This window comes from Zosterops lateralis (genome assembly GCF_965231275.1).
Source record: "Zosterops lateralis genome assembly, chromosome: Z".
Classification (NCBI taxonomy): Eukaryota; Metazoa; Chordata; class Aves; order Passeriformes; family Zosteropidae; genus Zosterops; species Zosterops lateralis.
The window spans coordinates 11,037,381-11,064,144 of NC_139800.1; the positions used below are offsets into that span (position 1 = coordinate 11,037,381).

Below are 26,764 nucleotides of genomic sequence, written 5' to 3' on the forward strand. Positions count from 1 at the left end.
GTTTAAATATGAGCAATAGAGTCATACTGAAGTGAGGCAGAAAAAGAGTAGAAGCAAACCATGTTTGCTTTCATGATGAGGGCTATGGTGTTGCTTTAGGTTCAGAAAGGGGGGTACGGCCTGCTAGTTTTGTCTATTAACTGGAATATTGAAACACTTTGTATTTCAGCACACAACACTTTGGTTTTGCTTACAGCTTTGCTGTGTTAACTGGTAGAAGTCCCCCTTTTTCTCTGGGGACTGAGAACTCCATACAGAGAGTGAACCAAACCCACTGACTGACCTCTTCTGGAAGGCATTGAGGCCTGTATGTCAAAAATGCTAAGGCTTTTTTTGGTAACATAAATGCCCAGCTATACATAAGTCTAATTTTCTTTTGTATTGGAGACAGTCCAGTTTTCTTCTGTTTTACTGCTGTGGCATGCTGAGTAGACTGTTAGACACTTGTCTGTTTCTAGTATACTGGTGTTTTAAAGGAACATTAGTATTAGGCTGAGTACTCTGTTGCTTGCCAAGCTTCTTTGTTGGAAGTATTAATGTCTCCTGTGTTATTCTGATGTTGCATATCCATTGCCTAATGCACTTTGTTGATAGGATCTCTCTCTCTCTCTCCTTTTTTTTTTATTTTTTTTAAGCTATTTGTATTTGGCAATCTTTCAAGATTGAAACGAGAGAAAAAAAAAGTGCAGTCGCCTTGGCCAGGCATAGCTGGTTCATCCCTATATGCTGTCTGGATGAATTGTATTTTAAACTGCAGATATGCCTTGTGGTCCTGGGGGTCTCCAAATGCTTGGAAAGATGGTAAAAAGTACATTCTGCTGTAGTAGTGGAAAATATTGGTAGAAGATGAAAAATCCTTACGACATACCTGTGATTGAAGTTGTGCATGGATGTGTTGTTTGATTCTGCTTCTCTGTGAAATTACTGTTGGTGTTCTAGGCTGATTTTAAAAAGTTCTGCTGTTATAAACGGATGGACTGCATAGTGCTGCTTTTTGTGCTGTTCTTGAGCTTCCAGTGCAAAATAATGAACACTTTTAGAAATCCTTATTAGCAAAGGAACTGAGGTCTAGATAACTAGATCTGGAGCAGAAGTATGCCTTCATGGCTGTGTATTGTCATTAATGTATCTTTGCCCATAATACCAACCTCTAGTTTGCATTTTGTTGTGCAAACTCCCTGCATATTGATTTCTTGGAATTTGAATGAAAAATTGATATATTTTTAAAGCTGGATTTTTATAACAAGATCTGGTTTAAAAAATCTTGTTGGATACTTTTGCTGATCAAGCCAGTTAATATTTTTAGGCGATGGGTAGTTTTGCTTTCATGCAAGCTGTTGAGGTTAGGCTGTCTTCTGAATACTGTCCATGCAACATTGTATTGCCCACGCAACCTTTTTCTTTAGTCTCCATAGGTCTTTGACTGCTCTGGGTCACTGTGTCTGGATGTTTCCTCACTCTAATGTTTATAGGCAACCATCAGTATTCCTATTCCATACGGTTTGTTGAGTTCTGATCTCCAAGTCTGTTGCAAGAACCATTTGAAATTCCAGCACTTTCATAGTCCTTGGAAGGGTATCTGCATAGCAAGTGGAAAAGAGTATTTTTGGAACTGTTGCCAGCACTGTATGAAAGCAAAGGTGCTCCCATTCTTGTGTTCACCCCATGTGCCCAAGCTGTCAAACTGGATCTGCCTCCAACGGGTGAGTCACCTCAAAAGGAAAAGGTACTGGGGAAAGTAATCAGGCAAGTAGTGTAAGCAACATGCAAGATGGCTTGGGTGGTACCCAAAAGCTTACTCAAGTTTTGAACAGAATTAAATGGGGGTTTATAATGTACTAATTTCCATGCATTCCTCTCTAATTTCAACATATAAGCACCATGGAAGTGGCTTTGACTTCAGGATGAGCCTGTGGAGTCATTTCTTCCAGTTATCCCTAAACTTCAAACGCCTCTTTGCTGTCCATTTCCATGCCCCACCCCTTTGATTCCTCCATTGAGTATGGAGTATGATAGAAACATCTGGCTTTTCCATTTCAGAAACTGTATTTCACTTTTTCCCTTCCATAGTAACTTTGGTCAGGTGTAACTGTGAGGTAATTACTTTTTTGGTTTTTTGTTCTTGTTTTTTGTTTTTTGTAAGTGGAGATTTTCTTTGGGATGCAGAAATAAAAAATGGAGTGGCAGGAGAAGTTGACTTTGCTGCTCTATTTAGTTGTTCTGACTGAGAGGCCTGAGTCTCCAAACAATGGTATAACGTGTCTTCCTGGGTTGCCTGATGCTAATACTCATAAGTGTGTTTCATAGTGATTAACCAAACCTTTCATCATGCCGAGGAATGTTAATCTAAACAACAACAACCTAAGTTCTGTATACCTCCCTGCATATCCCTCAGTGATTTGAAACTTCCAGCTGCAGCTGTATAAATTACCAGCTCTGGACTGGAAAGATTTAGGATGTGGCAGTGTAGTTGCTTCCTGGAGTGCTCCAAAAAGTACATGTGCCAAGACTGGACTTGGGAGCAGCAGTTTTTTTAGTGATACTGTCAGCGTGCTTTCTTGGGTAGGAGTGTTCTGAGGCTTTAGTTTAAAAAGCACTTAGCACATTTCCTCTAAAGTGGCTTTTGTCACCCTAAAGTTCTGCTATCACCTGTCATTGTGCTGCTGCTGCCCGTGTCACACTACCCAAAGTTCACATTTCACCCTGTGGGTCACTGCCAAAGGTGCCAGCACAGCTGGTTCCTGCTCTCTTGGAAGAGCTTCCCAGGGAGGGTGCACTTGCTGATGTTTACACAGCTCAGCAGCATGTCCACTGTGCTGCATGGTAGCTTAAAAAGAGGGGGAGGGAAGGGAGGGTGTCAGTTCTAGGTCAGCTGCCTTTAAAATTTATGCCTGCCTACTGCAATGCAAGCAAAATAGGATCAGAAGGAATGCATTATTTTGCTGCCTAGGATATCGGCCCAGGACCCAGAGGGTGGGTAGGTTGAGCAAGTGCAAGGCAGTGGGAAACAATGGTAAAGCAAATTAGCTCATGTCAGCATGGGAGAGTGGTGTGGGAGCAGTTCAACTATTGTAAATTGCTGTGTTAGAGGATGAACAAAATAGTATGTTGCAACTCTGCACGGGTGTTATCAGTGTTACTTACTAATATTCTGAACCCAACAAGGTTAGAGCTGGTGCAATAAAAATTCCATAAAATGGCATTGATTTTGCAATGTTGTTTTGCCATGGCAACTACAGTGACAAAAGCTGAGTGTATGCTATATACAAGATGTAACTGTGGAAAAACACCTCTACGTTTAATAATTACGAATACTTTTCACTTTAGTTGCTTAACTCTTCTTTCTTAAAGTGAATATTGTGTTCTTAAGGTAATTATTTACATTTTTTCCATCTCCTCTTCCTATAAAACTCCTTTTCTGTATTTTTGTGGTACAAAGACAGCCCCATCTACCTGTCTGCTGCAGGTGAAAATTATGGTCTAATTTTTTTTTTTCTTTTTCCCTAGTGCTGAATAGCAACATTGCCATCGATTACTTGGTTATGGCATGTCTTTGGAAATAAAAAGGCTTGTCTGTTTTTTTTTTTCCATTGGCATTTGCTAGGCTAGCAAGATGCTACCTATGTAACAAGTCCTATTCCCTTTTATTTTAAGGAGTCTTCTCTGGAAGCTGAAGTCTAGCTTTGCTTTTCTGTTTCTGTTTAGCTTCCATGGAGTGACCCCCACTGTGACTATTTAAAGACAAATTGTGTTGTTGTTCTGCTAAGAAGTGGGTAAACACAGACCAAGTCCTTGGTAGCAAACTGCCTGTATTGTGATTAATTCAATGTATGAGAGCCTTATATTCAGTTAAGTCATAAGCATTAACTCTTAACTGTAAATTAGGATGGAAGATATGGTGGAGCCAACTGAGTGACTCAGCTTGCTGCTAAAGGAAGCAAGTCTCAGACATTAGACATCTATGATCCGTTTCATTCAAAGTATTTAGTTGGCACTTGCACTCCCTCTCTTTAGAGCTTACCTAAAAACCTGCATATTACAAATGTGCTTCCTAGGAAACTTAACAGCCCCAGTCTATGTTATCTTTTGCCATGCAGGTAAATAGCAGTCCTTACCCCTCTAGTTCAGAGCTCTATATTCTGTTTTGCTTGGTTACTAATGATGTGTATACACTTTAGAAACACCACAGCTGTAAATAATTCTTACATATCCCTATCAGAACTGTCTCTACCATAGCTGTTTGTAGAAGAAAAACAAACAGAATGGGTAGAAGCCGTGTTTTACCAAGATGTTGGCTTGTAGATGAACAAGCATGGAGCACAGGGGGTATGAGTTAGCATGACTGTGCAGCACAGCTGGAAAGACTAGATTGTCTTACTGCTTTCTAGCCCTTACTTCCTGTTTTATAAAAGTCTGTTTAAAGTAACTAAAGCTTAGTTGGTCTGGTCTTTAAAGAAAATCTGCTTTCCTATTGCACAATAAGGTAAGGAGGAAAAAGGAGAGTGTAAACCGGGGAAGGAGGATATTAATATTAACCGGGTCAGATGTGGCCCAGTTACTAAATCAATGCATTACCAAAGGCCTTTGATAAGGGTAATGATATACCATTATCTAATGGAAGTGAGGGTGCATTAATAACCTTATTTTGACTTCTAAGTGAAAGTTGTCACGCTGTGTGTGCCACAGGAGTCACTGTGTACCCAGGTGTAGGTGACATTGTGAGCTGGTGTCACTGAGCTGGAATCAAGCTGAAAGGAGCCAGGTGTAAGTTGTGCACTGGGGCACCAAGAAGAAGAGCTGCTGTACTAATTTGTGTGAGGAGCCACTCACTGCAGCAGAGTAGGCAGTCTAGTGAGACTAGTTGGCTAAGGGATGGCTGACATTTAAATGCTCAATATTAGAGTTTTTGTTAAAGGCAGGGTAATACTGAAAACAAGTTAAAATCTTAGGAAACTTTCCCCTGCTAATGTTTTTGATTTTCTCTAATACATTGGAAGTATGGGGAGAGAAAATTGATGAAGATACACTGATGTCCATGGTGCTTAAGTACTAAGTGAAACTGAGAACATTTTCAGAGACGTGCCCAGAGTCTCATATTTGATTTAAAATGATAACTGGATTCTTGTAAAGAAACTTCCTTCCAGGTTATGGTTGCAAGAACTATTTAGACTCTTTCTACGTGATGTAGGAGATTAGTCCCAGGATCATTTCATATGCATCCCTGCAACCTCAGGTGATATATTTAAGATATTTAAGCTACTGATGATGACAGGTCTTTTCCTGCCTTACTGTAGCACAACGTAATTTTTGTAGCTCCACATATCATCTTGTAGAGTATCTCTGGTGGACAGAGTGATGACTTTTTGAGGTGGAGCATATGAAGTTCTTAACTAGGGGTCTAGTACAGGATTGTCTGTGAGTAGGCGGGACTGGAGGATGATGTGGCCTCCCTACATGACTTCATTATCAGCTTAAAGGGATCTGTGACAGGGCTATTATTCCCACTTTTCTCCCTTCCTGTGGCATTTCAGTTTGTGAGTTTTAATGTTTCCTTTGCACAAGCAGTTCAGCCTTTCAAGCCTGAGTTGACTGAGAAATATTTTTTTTTTTTCTTTCTCAAAGCCTGAGCTTTCATTTGGATTGGTGAACTGCTGTGGGTTATCCTACAGCTGCCTGGAGCAGACCTGTTGGCAGCAATGCTGTGGGAATGGACTGCACAGGGCACCTTCCTCATTCAGACACTGGTGACTGGTTCAGTGTCTGTGATCCAGGAGGGTGCCCATGTAATTCTGTCTGGGAGCTGGGTTACAAAGCAGGGCTGTACTCCTGAAATTGTTCCCATAAGAAGGGGATTTTCCATACCTGTTGTTACTCTTCAGCTTTGCTATGAAGTCTTCAGTATCTGTTCTTTCAACAATTTATAGAGGGGTGTGGAAGCAAATACAAACTGGTCTTTATTTTACACAGCAGCAGAATGGGAAACCCATTAGACAGACAGAAAACCACTGTGAAGTGTGGTTGAAATGAAACCTGTTTTCACTAGTTCTGCTACTTAGAGTACTTTAGTCACATAGGTAAATAACAGATTTGATGCTAGTTTAAAAAGCAAAAGATTAAATAAAAAGATTCTATGTAAAAAATTCAGCAAGGATGACTACGTAAAGATAAGCATTGAATAGTTCCAATGAGGAATTTTGTGAGTAGATGTTCTTATAAAGTTTCTGTAATCTGTTTTAGGATGTCCACTGTCATCTAGCAGGGGCAGTGTTTATAAGCAATATTAACAAAAAGGAAAAAGCCATCTAAATTTTAAGCAGGATGTAGCAAACCTGCATGTGAGATTAATCTCTCAAAAACTGGTCTGGATAGTTGAGAGAAGGCATAAAAATGGAAAAGGTGACAGAAACTTCTCTCAGCAAAATCCATAACAGTTGACACCCAGGTAAAGTTTAAAACTTTGTTGCAGAATATGGGTGAGTAATCCGTGTAATATAATAGGCAGTTTGTAGTTGCTTGCCATGTGACATAAGGGAGTAATGTAGTTAAAACAACTGCAATTATGTAACACACAGCCTTGGGAAATAGGAAGGGCAGAGCTGGTATTTCCCAGGTAAATCTTAAGATACCATCTGTGAAACGTCCTGATTTAATTACCTTCTGAACTTCAAGAGCAGAATTAACAACAGTATACAAAGTGATTCTGAAACATGAAAGTTTCATAATTGTGCCTGAATATATAACCCAGTATTACAGCCATTTCTTAAGCTATAATTTTGAAATCAGACCTGCATGGGTCAATGCTTTCTGTAGGCTCTCCTCCTCTTCCAGTGGGATCTGCAAGGGTGGATGATCCTCCAGACATCACTGTATAGGCTGTATTGTGTGTATGGGCTAGGTGTGATACTCTAGAAGCTTTGCTTTTGGGACCCATTCTGGGTGGAAATCAGACCACTGAAATATGCACTGAGTTGTCACAATCTCCAGGCATTTTCTGAGGGATCACTGTAAAAGAATCTCGTCTCTCTTTTTAATAATAGGCTGGTTTTCTCTAATGTAAACTTTTAATGTTAAGTGTTTTAAGTTCACACTGAATTGAAAATTGGTTTTTGGAATGACAGAGCTTACATCAGATTGTTCAATTCTTTTTTTGTTCAATTTTTTTTTTTTTAAGTGAAGTTCTTTTGTGTGCTTATTTTGTTTAGTAGTCATTAACATAAAACAGTTTTTATAAAATTACTATTTAAAAGTAAATCTTGATATTTGTTTTGTTATTTAAAAACTATGTAGGGGGAATAAATGAGCATAAAGAATGGCAAATATCTTTTATGTGGGTTAAGCAAAGGAATGTGAAAAGCTTCTTGTTCTCATTTAAAAATTAGGAATATTTGAGGCATACCAGTAATTCCCATTACAAAAGTCACTAATAGGTTTGTGAGCTTAGTGAACTTGAGCACTTCCAACAGCTTGTTTCCTTACCACTTCTCATTGTCAGACATTCTTACAGGGTTTGCTGTAGTATTTGTGGCATTTTTGTTGGTGTAAACAATCTTATCTGCCTTTGCCTCTCCAGTAAAGGTAATGGTCCAGCTTGGAACTGGTTCTGCCAAGCTGTATGCCTTAGATCGGCTGCAGGCAGTGGGCTCTTCCAGCTGCCCAGGCAACCTGAGCGCAGCAGATTACTTTGCTCTTTAACACGAACCTTTTCCTCCTTAGCTTCACTTTCATCTCTTTTTATAGTGGTGGAGGCACATTTGTTTAAAGATGTCTTCAGAAATTATGCTACTACACTGACTTGAACTTAGGTGCACAGTATTATTTCCATTGACAAAAAGAAAAATAGAACTTATTTCTTTTGAAGACCTGAGTATCTTGCATACATTTTTGAGGTGGTTTTGATGCTTGTTTGGCAATTGCATATGTTTGAGAGACTGCCTCTTATTTAGAAGTTTTCAAGCTGGGCAGACTACTTATATGACTACATTTTTCAGTTTATGTCAATTGTTTGCAATATATTGTTTAAAATATCTCGATTTTGAAAATGAGTGTGCTATTGTTATCTAATCTTGAGAGAGTTTGCCACAAACTGGACAACCTATTGTGCATTTTAATGGCATTTTTAAATTTTGATATGAGCAGAAAGAGGAAGATTGGAAATAAAACTGCTGGTGTACTGATTCTGTAAGTACATTAGCAGGTAGGTAAACCAAATGTGTATTTTCCTGACTGAACTATGGCCATACAAATGCATAATGGGCATATGAATTTACAGTATGAAGAACTAAAACTGTATTTAACAAACGGCCTTCTCTGGCCCCAAGTCTTTGACCCTTCGGGTCAACTCTTTCCAGTCTCACATTTAGAAGATAATTTCTGTAGCCTACAAAACTGCCAAACATTTTGGAAAATTGCATTATGGTAAAAGCATTATCAGTTTACTTCTTAACAACACAATTTTACTATAAAAAACAGTCTTTCAAAAATGATTTGGTTTTTTTTTGACTAAGCACAGGCTAGTTGCTTATCTTGTGTATAGGCATGTGATTTCTGTTTTTTCACTCTTCTATTTAAAAAAGCAGGCCTCGATCATATTATTTTCCAGTGTGTATGAATGTGTGTGAATAAGTGTAAAAAGGTAAGACAAAATATTTTCCATGTTGCCATTAACTCTCTTTTCGTAGGTGGGTAACAAAAAAATTATCCTGAAAACCTAACATAATGTAAACTATTGTTCATGAAAGTGGATATATGAAGGAAAACTGGGTAGCTAAAGAAAATAGGTAGAATTGTAAAGCACATTGAAAGTGAAATAGTAATGTCGTGTATAAAAATTGGTTTTAAGTAAACCTTTTAATTGTAGGGAAGTCCCGAACAGCACTGTCTTTCTTGCAGACATTAATTCTTAAAGTAGCTGGAGTTAACTTACTGTATTTTGCTTACCTTTAGATTCAGATTAATTGATCAGTCACTATTGAGTGGTGAGGCTGGGGCTACTTTTTGTGTAAATCCTTCTCTCACTTACTGAACTCCAGAGTTACTGAACTCAAACAACTTTTAGAAGAAGCTCAGTAACTGTGGTGGAATTGTATCTTACTTGATTATGAAGAGAAAAGAAATCTTGAAGGCTGAGAGCCTCTGCTGTCTAAACATTTGAGGACTGTTTTAAAGGAAGAGGAGCTGTGAATGCTGAGGTCAGGAGAGGTGGGAGAAATCCCTCACCATCAGTATGGCAAGAGCCAATCTTAGTATGTTCATCATCTGCCTTTCTACTACAACTAGAAGAAATCTATTGGAGATAGTTCGATTCCAGATAAAAGTTTTGCATTTGGCTCAATGCCTAGCAGGTACAAGAGTTGTTATTTAACCCTGACAGCAAGTTTGTCTGACTTCTGATGCAAAAATTAAAGTGAAGTTAAGAAGTCAAGTGGGTAAATGTAAAGAATTGTCTACTTGTGAGTTTGCAGTTGTTGAGTGACAACTGTAAGAGGGTGTAACAATTATCACCCCAAGCCCATTGTAGGGGGTTGACCCTGTCTGGGTGCCAGATGCCCACCAATGCCTCTCTCTCACTCCCCTTCACAGCTTGACAGGGGAGAGAAAATACAACAAAGGGTTCATGGGTTAAGATAAGGATCAGGAAAGATCACTCACCAAATACCATCAGAGGCAAAATAGACTTGAATTAAAGGTAATAATTGAATTTATTGCTAACTAAATCAGAGCATGATAGTAAGAAGTAAAATGAAAACTTAAAACACCTTCCCCCCACCCTTCTCTCCTTCCCAGCTCTGCCCCCTCCCTCCAGAATGGTGGGGAGATGAGGAATAGCAGTTGTGGTCAGTTCATCACATTATTTCTGCTGCTGCCCAGGGAGAGGAGTCTTTTCCCTGCTCCAGCATGGGGTCTCCCCCATGGGAGACAGTTCTCCATGAACTTCTGCAATGTGAGTCCATCCCATAAGCAACAGTTCTCCATGAGTTGCTGCAGTGTGGATCACTCTTCCATGGGATGCATCCTTCATGCTCCAGTGTGGCCTTCTCTTTCCATGGCCTTGCTGCCTCATCAGGCATCCACCTATTCCAGCATGGGTCTCCTCCACGGGCTGCAGGTGGATCTCTGCATCCCCAGGGATCTCCATGGGCTGCAGGGGCACAGCTGCCTCACCATGCTCTGTGCCATGGGCTGCAGGGGAACCTCAGCTCTGGTGCCTAGAGCACCTCCTATCTTCCTTTTGCACTGACCTTGGTGTCTGCTGGGCTATTCCTCTCACATTTTCTCACTCTGCTCTTCTCTGGTGGCAATTAAAACTGCACAAACGTTACATGTTTTTTCTTCTTCTTCTTCCATCTGTTATCACTGAGGCATTACCACCATTTCTAATTGGCCCAATCTTAGCCAGTGGCACATACATATTTGGAGTCACCAGAGACTGGCTCTGCTGGACACTGAGGAAGCTTCTCACAGCCTCTTGCAGAGGCCACCCTGTAGCCCCTCCACTACCAAAGCTTGGCTATGCAAACCCAAATACATGGCTATTAAATGGCAATTGATTTAGTGCCAGAATCTACACTGATTTTTCTGGATTTTTAAGAGCATGTTTTGAAGTATATTTCTTGTTTTACTGTAGTTGTGGTCAGCTTGTTGAGCTTGCCAGTCTGAGTTCCAGTAAAGTGAGGGTGGGAATACCGAGTGGAAGTGAAATCAGTAAGCTACTTTTCTTACCAAAGAACCAGTTAAATATATTATGATTGTTTGTACTGAGTGAATATATTTGTTGAAAAATTGAGCAATACTCTGCACAAGGTTTCTGTGGGCTTTGGTAGAATTCTGTTATAACCACTGCATGAATTATTTTCAGTTTGCTGTGTCTCTTCTCTTGACAGACTGTTCTCATGTGTCTGAAAGAATACTGGATTAACAGGGTAATTTATTGTAATCTGTCTAACAATTAAATACAATAGTTATTTATAAAGTAAACATTTTTAATGGTTCCTCCCCAGCACCAGTTATGGCTGAATTGCTTGGCTGTCACAGTTGAGCACTCTGAAGTACCTGGACAGGGTTGGATTTACGTGGGTTTGATATCATCCATAGTTGGCTTATGGAGCAAGGTGACGATAATATTTATAATTTGCCTCTAACCATAAAATCCTTTATCTCGTGATTGCTAGTGTCAAATGCAAGAATGCTCCTCATTAGTAAAGAAGTTTCCATTAGTAAAGAAAGAAGATGCCCCATACTTCTTGTTTTGTCATCACCTTTATCACCACAGAGTTGAAGCAAATGTTGTAAAACAGGATGCATGAAAATGGTCAGCGTGAAGGCAGTGACATTGAGGTGGGAAATGCTGATGCTGGAGGGTGATATTTCTAGAAAATGTGAACTTAAAAGAGACCTGCAGAGGGAATATTTTCCAAATGTGAAATTGGTGGTGGTTTCAGATGTTCAGAGGCACAGGACAGAAGTGCAACCAGGAAAACAAGTGGGCAGCAAAATGAGAATGGAGATGAGGTAGATCAGATGAGCTCTAATGGAGGCAGGCTTGTCTGTATTGCATCTTGCAATGAAGAGTGAGTGTAGTGGCTAAAAATTCCTGCAAAATGGCAGTAAACAGAATGTACTTGCAGAAGTGGAAATAAGGGTGAAGCTGTTTTTCTGGACTGTGAAGGTGAAGATAAATGAGAAGATGATGGTGGGGAGATCTGAGGAGAGAGATGCATTACCATCATGAGGGAAGAACTGGCTCTCTCAACTTGCAGCTGGCTTAGCCTGGAGGAGATGCAGAAAGGCTGCCAGAGGAAAGGAGCTGGTTATCAAGGTGTGCTGGAGCCTGAAATAATAAATAGACATTAATAATAAAGGTGAATACAGTGTGAAAATTGCACGGGGGTATTGAGAGAATTCATATGGTAGAGTGAGACACTGAGTGGGTAGGGAAAAAAACACCATCAAATGTGCAAGGATTTTTAAAAAGCATTTTCTAGGGGGGATGAGGCAAGGGAAGGGCTTAATTGTGCAGAAAAAATTAGTATTCATATAAGCATACTTCTCTGAAAAGTTTTACATAAGTAGGAGGTACTGCATACAAAGTGGATGTGCTGGATAATTTTTGTGGGTTAATGGTATTGTCACTGGTACTGTGACACTCCATGATTCTGGTGTGGAAACAGTTGATTCATCAGAGTGGGATTTGCATACTAATTACAACATGGCTAATTATTGTATTTAAAAGGAGTATGCTGACATGTTGGTACCTTTTCTCGTTCCTACATACCTTAGAAATACTTCTTATTTAGATTTTTTTTTTCAGTAATAAATGTTGCTAAGCTGAACTTCCTCATATATCAGCAGCTTGGACTTTAAGTGGAGATGGTGATAAAAAATAATTTAAGCATCTGTTGTTTATTCATATTTACCTCTTAACTGTAATGGTTAACCACAGCACAGTTTCTTGAGATAACACTTTATGGCACGGAAGCACCTGGTTTGTATATAGAGATTGCAAAATCACATTGTTGTGCCTAACAGCTCTGCTATAAATTAGAGCCAAAGATAGTGGGATGTGGCCAGTTAATGCTTCCTGATCTGTATTTCACATATGGTGCTCTGTTAGCCTTTTCTCTTTTTTTAACACTTTGTTTCCTGAAGCTCTCTTCCAAAAAACTTTAATCTTTCTTTATTGACAAAAATCTGTATTTCTGTTTTGGTTTGTTTTCTGCAGGCAGCATCATAAAAATCAAGTGAAAATGGCCTTTAGCAATCTGACATCAAAGGCGATACTACTGTATGATGAATGGATTAAAGATGCTGGTGAGTCATTTAAATCTAAAACTTACTAACTCTTAATAATTTTGAATAGCAATGTGCAGCTATGCTAGGTGTGCTGTTTATCAGCTTAGAAGTAGCTTTGTCACCCTGTGAATATTTGTAAGACTTGCCAGGTTACTAATTAACATGACAGTCTAGCTTCTGCATTTTAAGATAGGAAGTAAACAAAACTCAGGTAGTTTATGGATATAAACTCAGAGTAAATAAAGTGCAAGCAGTGATTCTCCTGTCAGTGTCTCTGGTTGCCTGAATATATAGTTTGAGATTTTCCTATGGTGCTGAATGTATGGTTTTAACTCTTTTTCATTACCAAACAATTGCATTTTACCAGTTAATTAATGCAGGCATATGGTATTACTGCATTTTGTTTTTGCAAAATGAAAAAACCAAAACAAGCCAGGATAAGTTTCAGTATTTGAAATTAATCCTCAGAGTAATTAACTCTTTTACAGTGGGACTTTGAAAAGGGATGCTAGTCTCTTGTTGCAGTTAGTAAAGGATATTAATCACACTTTGCTTTTATGTTGCCACTCTTGTTATTCTGTATGCTTACCAAAAGCTGATAGAGAAGACCTCAGTTTTGGGGTTAAGACCCATCAGTCTCAGTGTGTCTCACTGTGGTAGAGAGATAGTGACAAGGTTAGCTAATTCCTTGGAAAAAAATGAGAAGTGGTTAAGGTTTGATAGATAAGATTACCAATTTGTCTTTTTCAGCATAGCTGAGCACAACTTTTCTTGTTCTGTCAAAGCACAGCCTATAAGTGAGCAGAGAGTTTAATCAGCATGGTTCATGGGGTGAAGTGGATTGGGATGGAGTGAGCATTTCTGCTGCAGTATCCATGACTCCAGAACCTGAGTGGTCTCCGTGCCCAACAGTGCTTGTATTTGGCATTTTGTATCATAGTGTTAGTGGTGGAACATTGTTTTTTCAGGATCAGGCTGGGAAGAGCAGCGGGAAAGGCTTGGTAGGAGCAGGGCAAGGGTGGACACAACAAAAACAGTCAGTTGTGAAGAAATGGTGGCTATCTTACAGTGCACATGAGCAGATTCCTCATGCTGTGGGTCACAATCCTCCTTGGTCTGTGGGCAGTAGCACTGGAACATTACAAGCTGTGAGCAGCATTGTAATGTGCTCTCCTCCTCAATCTTTTTTTACACTTCCAGTGGCTGTTAACCACATGAGAGGGTCTCATGGGTGAAAGGTTGCTTGAATGCTGTGGGTTGAAAATTCGCTGACTTGAAACATTTGGCTATGAATTAAACACTTGACAAAAATAACAGTAGTATAATTTTACCCTTGAAATACAGCAGCAAACCATGAAACCAACAGTTTACTGAGTCAGTAGTTAAGTTTGGGATCATTCTGAACCAAATCTTCCAAAAGTCAGAATAAATTTGTTAAAGAAAATAAAAATTACATGAGGTTTGTATCAGTTCACCTGCTTATGGAGAAATGTGATCTGGGACTCTGTAATGAACCACAGAAGGGTGCAGTGGAATCACGGTGATGCTCAGATGAAATACCTGTCAGCCTCATCTGCAGGGAGAGGGAGTGGGGTATGCCTAGGAGGACGTGTCTCTGGCATAACTGTGGGGTAACTTGCAACATTTGTTTGTTGTATTATAACTTTCTTGTCGTATGAAAGTGTGTGTTTTGTCATACTGTAAAGAGAAAATCATGTCACTCGTGATTCTGTGCCTCCTTTTCATTATATGTGAAGAAAGAAGCACTGAATCCTACATGGGTAAATAATGTTATCCAGTCAGTATGGATTTGAGGTGAATGGACTCTGAAATGCAAGATTGGTGACAGAAAAACCTAGGCCATTATGAATTAAATACTTTTCTGTAGCTGTTTTAGTAAGTACTGTAGACATCTGATTTCTCTTCTTTTCTTCCCCCACCCCTTCTAGATCCAAGACTGGAAGGCTGGCCGCTCATGTCTTCACCTTTTCCAACAACTTTTATCATTGGAACCTACGTTTATTTTGTCACCTCCTTGGGACCCAAACTCATGGAAAATAAAAAACCTTTTGAACTCAGGCAGATCATGACATTTTATAATTTTAGTGTGGTAGCCCTCTCTTTATATATGACTTATGAAGTAAGTACTACATTTGTAATGTATTTATATATTTCATTTTTTTAACAACTAACTTTTAATAATTTTATTAATATAATTCCCACACTGCAATTATCAAAAAAGTATTATTGTCATGGCCGTAATTATATTCCTCCAAGCTATATGCTAAACTTGTAATTCTTGGAAAAAGGGAATAAGTCATACCCAGATAGAGAGAATGTGAAACATTTTGTGTCATTATACATAATTTAAAAAGTTTAAAGTTTTCATCATTTAAATTCACTGTACTGCAACAGGTAAAGCAGACAATGTGCTTTTCTTAGTATTTTGTAATTGTTTCTGTCCTACTTCCTGCCCTTAAGGGGAATGAACAACAACTGATGTTTAAACACTGTATAGAGTATGTCTACTGTGAAATAATCTTCTGTAGATCTGCCTTTTAAATGACAGAAATCATTGACAAGGGTTAACAAAATCTAATTCTAGGCACTTTTGTCCTTTAAACGAACAAAAAAAACCCATCTAAACAAAACCCTCCAACTTCTGCCCCCTGCTTTCCCCCCCAAGCCCAAATTATGGATATCTTTAACCTTTAGCACTGATTTTCCTCACAACCCCAAAATAGCAAATTCTCTTTTTTTTTCAAAAGCAATGTTGAGATTTTGCTGCTGTTGGGCTTTACTTCTTTGTTGGGACTTGGTGGGCTTTGGTGGGGTTTTATGAAGTGTTGCTATTTGTTGATGGTATTGTGTGAAGGACAGCCTTTCAGATCTGGTGAACTAGTAATAAAAGGTTGTGAGGTCATTGTGCCAAACTGGCAGGATATATTCCTGTTAGCTTTATTTGCATGAATCTTATAATGAATTACAGTGAACTACCTGACATTTCTTCTAAGCTCTCTAAAGGCACTGCAGCAGCAGCTGCTTTGTATCATGACCGTTGTGTGGAAAGTGGTGGACAAGATGAATGCTTTTGCTATTCAGACATTTTTTTTAAAAAATTGACAAATTTTGTTTTGGAATTTGGTTCCAAGTTTGGTTTTAGTTATAAACCTTGGAAACAAACAAACCAAATACCACCTGAAACCCCACAAAGAAACAATAAAAGAAAAAAAAAATTAAACTTCTGTTAGTGTCTGACACTGGCAAGGTATTCACTAAGCCTGCTGTCAAAACTTCCATGTTACAATTTCATGACAGAGTGCATGGACAGAGTGTAATCAATTGAATTTCTGCTGTGTTGTCTGGTGGTCAGCAAGAAGCTGATCATTTCCCTTTCTGGAACAAGTCATTTGATGGGTATTTTAGTACTGTGCTGTTTTGCTGGTGTTCCAGAAAAAGGTCCTTTTTTAAAGCAATCAGTTCTTCCAGGAAGTTAAAAGGATGAAAGCCTGCTTCTGTTAGGAAAGGTGAAGCTTTTACCATGCATGAGTGGATGGTGATAATGAAAAGCATCATAAAGATTTAAAATACAGCTGTCATAGTGGCTGGCCAATATATATATATATATAATAGTAGAATAAGCCATGTATAATACTAATGTTGTTGATCTTGTCCAAAATTTAATATGTTTCAAGAGAAAAGATTATACTATATTTGGTACATATTGTTCCTTGGTCATATGTGTGCTCTCAGTTGTAGCTTCTCGTCACATGTATGAGTGGAAAACTAATTGAACCGTGAAGTTTAACTAAGCAGAATTTTAGAAACTATGATATTAAATGTACATCATGCATATTGATTTGTTCCTTGTCTTTAATGATAATTAGCAATGGCTTTCTGTTGTACTGGTTTTGTGAGAGTATTAAGATATTGTGTTGTATTCATTTTTGTATTAAGATAGTTAGCTGTGATGACAATGTTCAAAAGAATTATATTTGGTTTTGTGGTCTTACTTACACAGTAAGTTGTTTTTAACACTGGTTTTGAGATGCATCTCTTTCTTCTCTTCAGTTACTAATGCTGAAGTAATGGGTGTAGGAAGAAAATTCTTGTCTATGGGTGTGGTCCTGGAATTAGAAATTCATTAATCTGCAACAGCAAAGGATTTTTGTGGTAGCTATCCCACACACAGGTAGATGATTGACAAAGTTGCTGATTTAAGGTTTTTTTAATATTGTTTTTCCCCTCCTGCTTAGTGATTGCAAAAGTAATCCAAAATTAATGAATTTTTCAAAAGACGTAAAGTTAATCTTTGCCCTTTTCTTTCCTCCAGTTTCTTATGTCAGGCTGGGCCACAGGATACTCATTCCGGTGTGATATCGTTGACTACTCGAGGTCACCGACAGCTCTAAGAGTAAGTTGCCAAAGACAAAAGCAAATTGTTATCATAGAACAATGGAATGGTTTGGGTTGGAAGTGACCTTGGACATCATCTAGTTCCAACGTCCCTGATATGAGCAAGGACACCTTCCACTAGACTAGGTTCAAAGTAGTGTGTTATACATTTACTTTATTTTTAGAAATGCTTTTTGAGCAGTCTGCTTTTTGAATGCACTGTTACAGAGTGGAATGCACTAAATGGAAATGTCCTCTTGCATAATATAGAGCACGTGAGTTAACTGGAGGGATGGGTTGGTTGGTTGGGAGAAAGAAAGAGGCAAGGAATTCATTGGCTTGTTTTTGTTGGTTTTAAAATTCCTTTAAGTTTAAAAATTGTTTTGTGTTTTTAAGGAAAAACCAATCGAACTATACATTTAAATATTTCTGTCAACCTTGGAACATCACTTGACCCAGTACTTTCCTTTATATAGATACTTATTTGTCCAGCTCAGTTTTATTTGACTTTTATGGTTTGACAATTTGATTTTTACTCTTGCAGATGGTGCGAACTTGTTGGCTCTACTTCTTTTCCAAGTTCATTGAATTATTAGACACGGTAAGTATTTGTAGCCTAATAAAAGGCTCTGTTTCCTTTCCACAGCAGAAAAACTGGTGCTGTTCAGGGCTGGGGATATAAGTTGCTTTTTATTTAGTCCTCCAATCTTCAATTATTAGAATACCATCAGGATGTTTACCCCTATTATGTCTTTGTATCTTATTGTCTTTTTACACTGCTCTTCCTTCATTATCAGGAAAAATGTTAGTGAGGGAACACACATTTAAATATTTAGGAAGTCTGGATAACTTGTCTGTTTAACATCTGAGTACACTAATTTGTTATGCTATGGCAACGCAGATAAAAAACAGTTGATCATGCTGAATATATTTTTTCACATCATCTTCAGATTTTATCTTCCTCATTCATATCATCAGCAGCTCTGAATACAGGACAAAATTGCCATAACTACTTGCTCTCAATTCCTGAGATTGTCTTGAGTGTCATGACTATAGAGATGTTTGATGTCAGGCTGGCACTCTAACATATTTCAAAGAAAAGCAATGCATTGAAGCAGAATACAGACCTTGTTCACCACCAGCAGCCATCTTCCCAAAACTGGCACCAGATAGGACTGACTGAGATATTTTCAAACCAGCTTCTGAGTGTTGGAATTAGCTTATTGTTTGGGCACAACACTGATGGTTCAGGAGCTGACTCATGAGCAGTGAGGATGTTCTACATCCTCTGAGCAAAGCTGGCCATCAGACTTTTCATCTGCAAATGTTCATGATTCAACACTGGAAGATCTTACTGACTAAACCAAATGGAATGGTAACAGAAGTGTTAGGAATGCTAAAACTGGAAAATCCTGACAAGTGTATTGCTGTATTTGCCATTATTCTCCACAGGATATAGTGCTCCTTTTTAATTAGTCCCGAGCCTCAATTTTTTAAAAATTTGTTTTGTTTGAATACAAACAATTAAGTACCTGTTTATCATCACCTTTTTTGTTTTAGTGCAAAAGTAATTTCTTAGCTGTATTTATATCTGCTGATTCCAAATGTTTTCTCTGGCATAGCAGACTTCTTTTCTTCTGTGTTTATTTGCTTGCCATCTGATACTACCCTTTCCATGACCAAACTTCTCCTTACGTTTTTTTTTCTGCTGTCTTCCCTCAACATTTCACTTGATGCCTGTTCTTTAAAAGGGGGCCTGCCAATATCAATTGAGAATATCTGCATATATATTCTGTACCATTTCAATGTTTTACAATGGTAGCTAAGTCAGAGTTCATAATAAAGTGCTATTTCTCTAACATAGTATTTTCTACTGTTAATCCTTCATTTAATTTTCTCAAATGGCCTTTCATTAATAGTTCAGGGGACTTAAAATCTGATGCTTGTAGAGACTTCTCAGTCCAAGCAAGTCCATCTTACACAGTTTGTTGCCCATATAGGTGATGGCTCAACCTTTGATGTTTGGTTTCAAAGCTTGCCTTGGCTTTTGAGATTTCACAGGTGGATTTTACTTATTGGTGGTTTTTTTTTTGGTTTTTTTTTTTTTTTTTGAAAACTAGTTTGCATGGCCAGAAACTTACTCAGTTTTCCTTCTTCTCCCAACTCTGTAACTGTGAAGAACTCTTAAATGTATAGTAGTGAGCAACCAGCACTGATGTGTGCATTTTTCTTTAAATATGTTGGGCTTGATTATCGTCTATAACATTCTGTTCATTAAAAATCTTTTTCAGATCTTTTTTGTACTGCGTAAGAAAAACAACCAAGTTACATTCCTGCATGTCTTTCATCATTCCATCATGCCATGGACCTGGTGGTTTGGAGTCAAATTTGCTGCAGGTATGGAGAAAGAGTGGAGTTTAAGTTGAACATATCTTCTGGTAGTGAAAGTTATCTATTATCTATGATAGACAAAAAAAAAAAAAAAAGGAGAATTAAACATCTTGGAAACATCAGTGTTTTTAAATTTAGACTTCTGCAGTATTTTATGGAACAACTGAGATCATCATAATTATTTAAACGGGTGGGGATTACTCATTTTTCCTATTTGACAGTGTTTTATTCACTGTTGATTTCTTATGGGAGGAAGATATGCTGAGAAGAAAGTTGGGTACAAACAAAAAATATTATTAGAGGAAAAAGAGAAGTCATTGAAAAATCCCAAGTGCCAGAGGAGATACATGAAGCAAATAACTCCATTGAAACTATTTCATAACCATTTTGCCCCCTACAATGTTAGGACTGAGGTGAAGGGGAGAACTGTGTTCATTTCTTTTTTTTCCTGTTTGAGAAATTATTCAGTCTTTTTTGCAGTTATTTTTACTGACTTTAGGTAGCATGTTGTGGGATTTATTTACACCTGATACTTCAGCTTTCACAAAACTAAAGAAATATTTTTCTGGACCTTCTTTATTGAAGAAACATATTTGTATTGTTTTCAATTTAAATCTTTTGACCACTATCAGCTTACCTTCACCTTCTCCTTTCCTGCTCGGTGTGTCTTTACATGCATTTTCCTATGCCCCATTATCAGTGTGCACCACTAATAAGTACAGTGTGCCATGAGAATAGTCTGAAAACCAGAGAGTGGAGAAATGCACAGTCATTTGTTAATCCATTTCTGGGACTGCTTAGGCTTTTTTAGGAGTTTCTAGTGAGAAGCAGTGGGGTTTCACATCTGTTTACCTGGAAACATGTTTTGTGGTGTGGGGTTTTTTTTTTGTTTGTTTTTGGTTTTTTTTTTTTTGTTTGTTTGTTTTGTTTTGTTTTGTTTGGTGGGGTTTTTTTTTTTTTTTTTTTTTGTTGTTGTTGTTGTTTTTTTTTGTTGTCACAAAATTGGTGATGAATTGATGAAGCAGTTGTTCCATTGCTCTTCAGTCTGATCTATTAGTGTCTATTTTGTCTGTTTTTTTTCTGGAGTGGTCCAGAAAGCATTCCAGAAAATTTGTAGATCTTTTGAACCTTTCCAGTGTGCAGTTTTCCTTATGTATAAATGGATATACTTCTGTTGTATTTGTTGAGTTTCTGTTATTAGGAAAGTGATGGATTGATTGTATTTCTCAGATCTTGCTGAATGACTGGTATTAGGTTAATATTAAAACTGAATGGTTTTATTTTATACACCCCAGTGTGTTTATAGGTCTGTAAAGGGAAACCTGCAGCAAATAGCAGTCCCTCCTCTTCAACCTTGAAAATTTTCCACTTATAGGTGATTAACTTTCTCCTTTTTATCTGGATGTTGGATCAGTATACCAGCTACAGGCTTCTGATTTTGCATCAGATTCATCCCGTTTATATTTTCAGCATATATTTTCAGCAAAGGGTGCAAGAATTGTTTTGTCCTCTGCTAGTAAAAGTCCCTCATATTTATGCAGAGCTGTGTTTATTCCAAAAACTCTATTGCTTATCTTTACACTTATCTTTCCAAATACTCTTGTTTGATGAGTTTAATTTTTTTTCCAAGAATTTCAGTCCTGCTGATGTTTACCTTGTATTCAGTTTCATCAGTGCTTGTCCTTCAAAACAGCAGCATCTGTCAAGTTTTCAACCTGTTTATAAAAAACCCAACAGTTTTGGATGGAGATGCTATTTTTTCTCTAATTTGATATAAATACAGAATTATAAAATGATGCTTAGTATAGTGTTGCTTTTTGGAGCTTATTTTTGTACTGTTGTGTAGGTTCCCTTTTTTCTCTGCTTTAGCTATTTATTTTTTCTTTTGAATGGTCACTGCACAAGCCAAAAAAAGTGTGTATATTTGACCTGTAAGAACATTCAAATCATTTTTAAAAATACAAATAGCTAAGTTTCAAAGAAAGTTTGCAATCACAGCTGGAGGAGATATGCCTTCTCAAGCTGGAAGATTAGTGTGAGCTACTAAAAACACAAAATGTGTTTTATTTTTAATTGGAATGATTCTAAATGGGAAAATGGCACTCTTTTTCTCACTAAATGTCTCCTTTTATGTCATCTTGTTTTCTTTTTGATGATCATTGCTTTCATGTCCATGTTTCTTTTAAAAATACTTTGCTGTCTGTTGCTTCTTGGATCACTTTTACCTCTAATTTCTTGCATTGATTAAATAAAGCTACTTCGAGCAGGATCATGTAGCTCCATGGTTAATCCAATGGAAAAGGAAGTGTTTCCTTATTTGTTCTTTGAAATGCTCATGTGTTACTAGTTTCAGTCATAAATTATCCCAAAACGGGCCCTACTTAAGTTTCCCTTTCACTGTAAGTATGTTTTGAGTTTGACAATGGATTTGTGAGACCCTTGTTCATGATTACAAAAACTTACTGTCTGAAACTGTATTTCATTCCCTGGGAATCCAGAAATCTGTATTGGGAAGAGACTTGTTACTTATCCTCTACAACTTTTGAAGTTCATCATGATGTCTAGAAAGGAGGCAAAACCCAGGAGGAATGCTTTCTACTAAGTCTTCTGTGTCTCTATCAAATACGTGTTTTAATAAAAAATAATTTTAAAAATTAACCCAAAGAAAAAAATTCCACTAAAATGGTTTTTTAACAGGTAATTAGATCAGATGAGTTTTACTGGGTTTTTTGGGAATGCTAAGATAAACCTTTTCTGAGACAAGAAACTGATATGACCTGTCAGAACAGGTATCAACCCAATTCATGTAAAATAACTTGAGGGTTAGTTAAATCGAGGTTTTGTGGTACATGTTTTTTCATACCCTGGTTCAAAACAATCTGCTAAGACCTCTGTGGCTTTTTAAATACCTGCTGTAATACTACTACTACTATCTTTTGTTTTTCTACAGGTGGCTTAGGAACATTTCATGCTTTGCTGAACTGTATTGTGCATGTTGTCATGTACACGTACTATGGAATCTGCTCTTTGGGACCAGCCTACCATAAATATTTGTGGTGGAAAAAGTACATGACAACTATACAACTTGTGAGTAACTGTCCTTGACATATGCATCTCCCAAAACCCTGCTTGTAGCTAACACAGATTTAATGCAATAAATTTGTCCTTTTAGTTATGCCCATGTGTGGAGCTTACAGTTGGTATGAGATTTACTAATGTTTTAATTGAGGTTAACAAAAGGTGTGAGCTCTCCACAGTAATATATTTGAACCTGCTGATATCAGCATTCATTGTAATTACAGATTTAGTCAAATAAGCTTTTCAGTTATGCAGTACTTAGTAAATATATTTACAAGATTCATTGCTTGTATAAAAATGATCAAAATACAAATTTACACCAAGAAAATACAATTAATGTACAGAATACACATGTTACTAGTATCTACATTTAACATGTAGTAAGGAAAGTGAAAAAGTATTTCTTTAGAACTAGATGTTCTTTCATAGAAAATGTTTATGTTTAGAAAATTTACCTCTCTCCAACCCAGAGCATTAAAACCCATTCTTGCAGTAATTATGTTAAGTGTTTAATCAGTTTTAGGTCACTTTCAAAATGTTGCTCTTCTGAGTGCTTTTTCATGCCCACCTCATTTAATAGATGGATTTTCAAAATTCAGTTTCTGGCTAAACAATTGGCTTAGAATGAGCAAGGATGCTGATGGAGGAGGTAAAGGAGCTCCCTGTCTGCTTGCATCAGGGCTGGTTTTAGTAGAATAGTTCATGTAACCATGTGCAACTCCAAACAATGTAGCCTGAATATTTATAACTTGGTCTTTTTGACCTGGAGGCACTACCAGTGGACTATTAACTTGGAGTTCGTGTGGAGTGTCTTTTTGTCACATGCTAGTGGAGCAGGGAAGGTGGGAATTCTTGTTCCCTGACCATTTAATGGTTACTTGCTTTGGTTGGTGTTTGTTTTTTTTTTTTTTTTTTTTGTTTTTTTTTTTTTGGTGTGTGTGTTTTTGTTGTTTTTTTTTTTGTCCTAGTTAATTTTGGAAAGGAGCCTTCCATTTGTCACTGGACAAGCACTGTCTGCCTCTTTCCTTTTTATCTGAACTGGTCAGGGTAGAACCCTATTCTCCTACTATGAGTTTCTAAGCTTGTCCCAGAACTTCTCTTCCTTTAGTATGCAAACCTGTTTTTCAGTGGAGTAATGTTTCGGGGAGATGGGCTATAAAGATGCACCTGTGTCATATTAGGAAGTTGTATTATTGTCCCTGTTGTTCCTTGCTTTCCCCCAGTCTGCCCCTACTATCTGTTTTTCAGCAAACAAGCTATGCTGAAATTTTTTAAACTTCTGTAGTAAGGTTATAATTAATTTTAAAAGTACTTATTTTCTTCATCTTTTTCTTCCAGGTCCAGTTTATTATGATTACAGTCCATATAGGACAAATCTACATAATGGATGATTGTCCGTACCAATATCCCATTTTCATGTTTATTATTTGGCTTTATGGCTCTATGTTTTTGGTCTTGTTCCTCCACTTCTGGTACCATGCCTACACAAAGGGACAAAGACTGCCAAAAATGGCAAGAAATGGCATCGGCAAAGATCAGTGAAACGAATTATTGTCTCTGAAACCAAAGAAGTGTATATGTCAAAGGGGAAACTTGCACTACTTGACAATCAAGATGTTTAGGTGCGCACACTACATGGTGTATATTTTGTATGTTTTCTTCCAAAACAGAATTTGTATTTTTACCGTAAGTTATTTGGGATTCAGAACATGGGACTGGGGAAGAACTGTGGATCTCTGATGAAAAAAAAAAAAAAGGTAGATGACCTCTATCTAGAAAATGCACAGAAATAAAGATAATTGGAAAGAAAAACTAAAATGTGTATGACAAGTACTGAGTACTTTGAACACACTTTGAGGGGGATAAAAATTACTTCACTTTAAATGTTGTAAGTTGCTAAGACTGTCAGCTTCATTTTATTATAAGAATGATTCTTCAGTAAATACTGTTTATAGAATCTAAGGCATATTAATATAGTTAATACATAAACCTTGTTACAGCTGTTTATAAACTATATTACTTTAAAGGAAAGATTGTATGGTAATCTGTCAAGACATAATGTTTCGTTTGAAGATCACAGATTTTTGGATATACTCTCTTTTACTAGAAGAACTGAATTCATTTCATGTTGTACTCAGTTGAACATTATCGTAAATGTTGGAAAGCTACTAATATGGGGATTATCTGAATTGTCTTGTAGCATAGTGATCAAAACATCTTACTGATTTGTTCACTGTAGTAGCCAAGTTATACTTATTATTCAATGTGTCTATGGATATACTTTATATTGATAGCCTGTGCTGTTTGTGAAGTGGGGCTAGAAGGATTATGGAATCTTTTAATTCAATAGCCAAAATCTTAGTACTCAAATAAAATGTAAAAAAAAATTATGATTTAATGATTTAAGCTTAAATGTCACATACCATGATTGTACTTTCTTCTACTTTCTTCCATTTCCATTGTCTATTGAAATACATGTCTAGAAGGACTTTGTGTCATCTTGGTGTTTTTTTTTTTTTTTTTTTGTTTTTTTTTTTGTTTTTTTTTTTTTTTTTTTTTTTTTTTATGGCTTGTTTTTATCAGCTCAAGGTTAAAGTTAATCCAGTTATCTTGTGTGGAACCAGGCAAAAAAAAAAATCATTACATTCTTTGAGTTTCTGAATGTAGGGCAGGCAGTTGTGACTGGGCATGACTCCACTCTGTGTAGAATTACCCAGTATGTTGTTTTCCAAGGTTAGGCAGATTGTTGGGGCCACATTCATGTAGAAATCAAAGGAACCTGCTATTTGTAAGTTGTATTTGTACTGCATGAGTTTATTAAGGAATTGGTGCATTCAACAGACCTGGAAATGAAGAATTAAATGTATTTAGATTAATGTTACCATTAAAGGTACTGTTTTCCACAACACCAAAAAAAAAAAAAAAAAAAAAAAAAAAAAGAAACTTGTAATATTTGCTTTTTACTTGATCTGATCTGTGGGATTTTCAAATGCTCAAAAAATTTCAGGCAGATTTTAATAGCCTCCCTGTTGCACAATTCCAAGAGAGTAAGCTTTGTTACCTGAAACTAACCTTTGTTACCTGAAAATTAGCTTTTATTTTACTGACATTTATGGTGCATTGTAAATGTTAAAGGAATGTAAACTTTAGGTTGGACATGAGTTGCAAATGTTTTCTTTTGAGATTACATCACATTTTTAAAAGCAAATAAAAAACAATTTATATTTCATCTATTCACTATTTAATCCCTGTAGCTGTCAGCTCTCAGGACAGCTTGACAGTAGATCTCAAAGTATTTGGATGACCTGAGATTTAAATTACTCTCCCTGAATTTTAGACGCTTGATCCTAGAATCATCAGTGTTCAGTTCCCAGCTCCCTGGCAGTACATGTGGAGAGATGCTTTACCACAAGATCCTAGACAGCTGCAATGTTGATCAGGGACCACACCTCTTTTTTTGTGGGAAGTCAGTCCGTCACTGACTAAAAGTTCCAAGTCCAGCCAGATCTGGCCTGTATGTGTCATCCTGGCTCCCAGTGTAAGGAGGGCTTTCCTTAAGGACAGACACCTATTGCTGTCTTTTCAAATAGCATTAAAGTATTTACCAGTTTTATTTTTTAAATGTGTGTGTATATATCTATATATCCATAATGATTTATTACATAAGTACTGATGAAGGAAGTGGGATAGAAGTTTGGTTCTTTTAGGCCTTTTTGAGCCTTTGCATTCAAATTGTTTGAGAAATATGCAGGCCTTATGAGGGAAAGGCTGCAATAGCTAGTCTGTAGTGAAAACTGAATAATAGTACTCTCTGCTTCTTGTGCAAGGAACCAGGCATTACCTTGTAGCCTTGCAGATGATTTCTGTGTTGGCAGAGGAAGTCCTAGTTCTGCTCTCTGATTTTGCAGTTATACTTCCTTTTCTGCCCCATAAATATGGATGGAGCAATGCAGCTGGGTGTGAAGGGACAGGTACGTGTTTGTTGATTTGGGAGCTACATCTGCAACTGATTTTTCAAACTCACTTGGGCGTAAATAGGAGCTGAGACTATGCACAGTCAAACCTCTAAGGAGTGCTGCACGTGGGCAGGTGCTGAACAGAAAGGAGCCAG

General features: G+C 37.4%; 1 protein-coding gene across 4 annotated transcripts in view; it reads left to right on the forward strand.

The window, feature by feature from the left end:
* Positions 1 to 25,882, forward strand: part of ELOVL7 (ELOVL fatty acid elongase 7) — a 32,734-nt gene extending 6,852 nt beyond the window's left edge. For all 4 annotated transcript variants that reach the window (XM_083883649.1, XM_083883648.1, XM_083883647.1 and 1 more), the window contains exons 2-8: positions 12,719 to 12,807; positions 14,739 to 14,929; positions 17,123 to 17,203; positions 17,729 to 17,785; positions 19,476 to 19,581; positions 22,526 to 22,662; positions 23,992 to 25,882. In XM_083883649.1, coding sequence (XP_083739775.1) covers positions 12,744 to 12,807; positions 14,739 to 14,929; positions 17,123 to 17,203; positions 17,729 to 17,785; positions 19,476 to 19,581; positions 22,526 to 22,662; positions 23,992 to 24,195 — 840 coding nt within the window. In that variant the 5' untranslated portion in view covers positions 12,719 to 12,743 and the 3' untranslated portion in view covers positions 24,196 to 25,882. The remainder of the gene's footprint in view (positions 1 to 12,718; positions 12,808 to 14,738; positions 14,930 to 17,122; positions 17,204 to 17,728; positions 17,786 to 19,475; positions 19,582 to 22,525; positions 22,663 to 23,991) is intronic.
* The last annotated feature ends 882 nt before the right edge of the window (positions 25,883 to 26,764 follow it).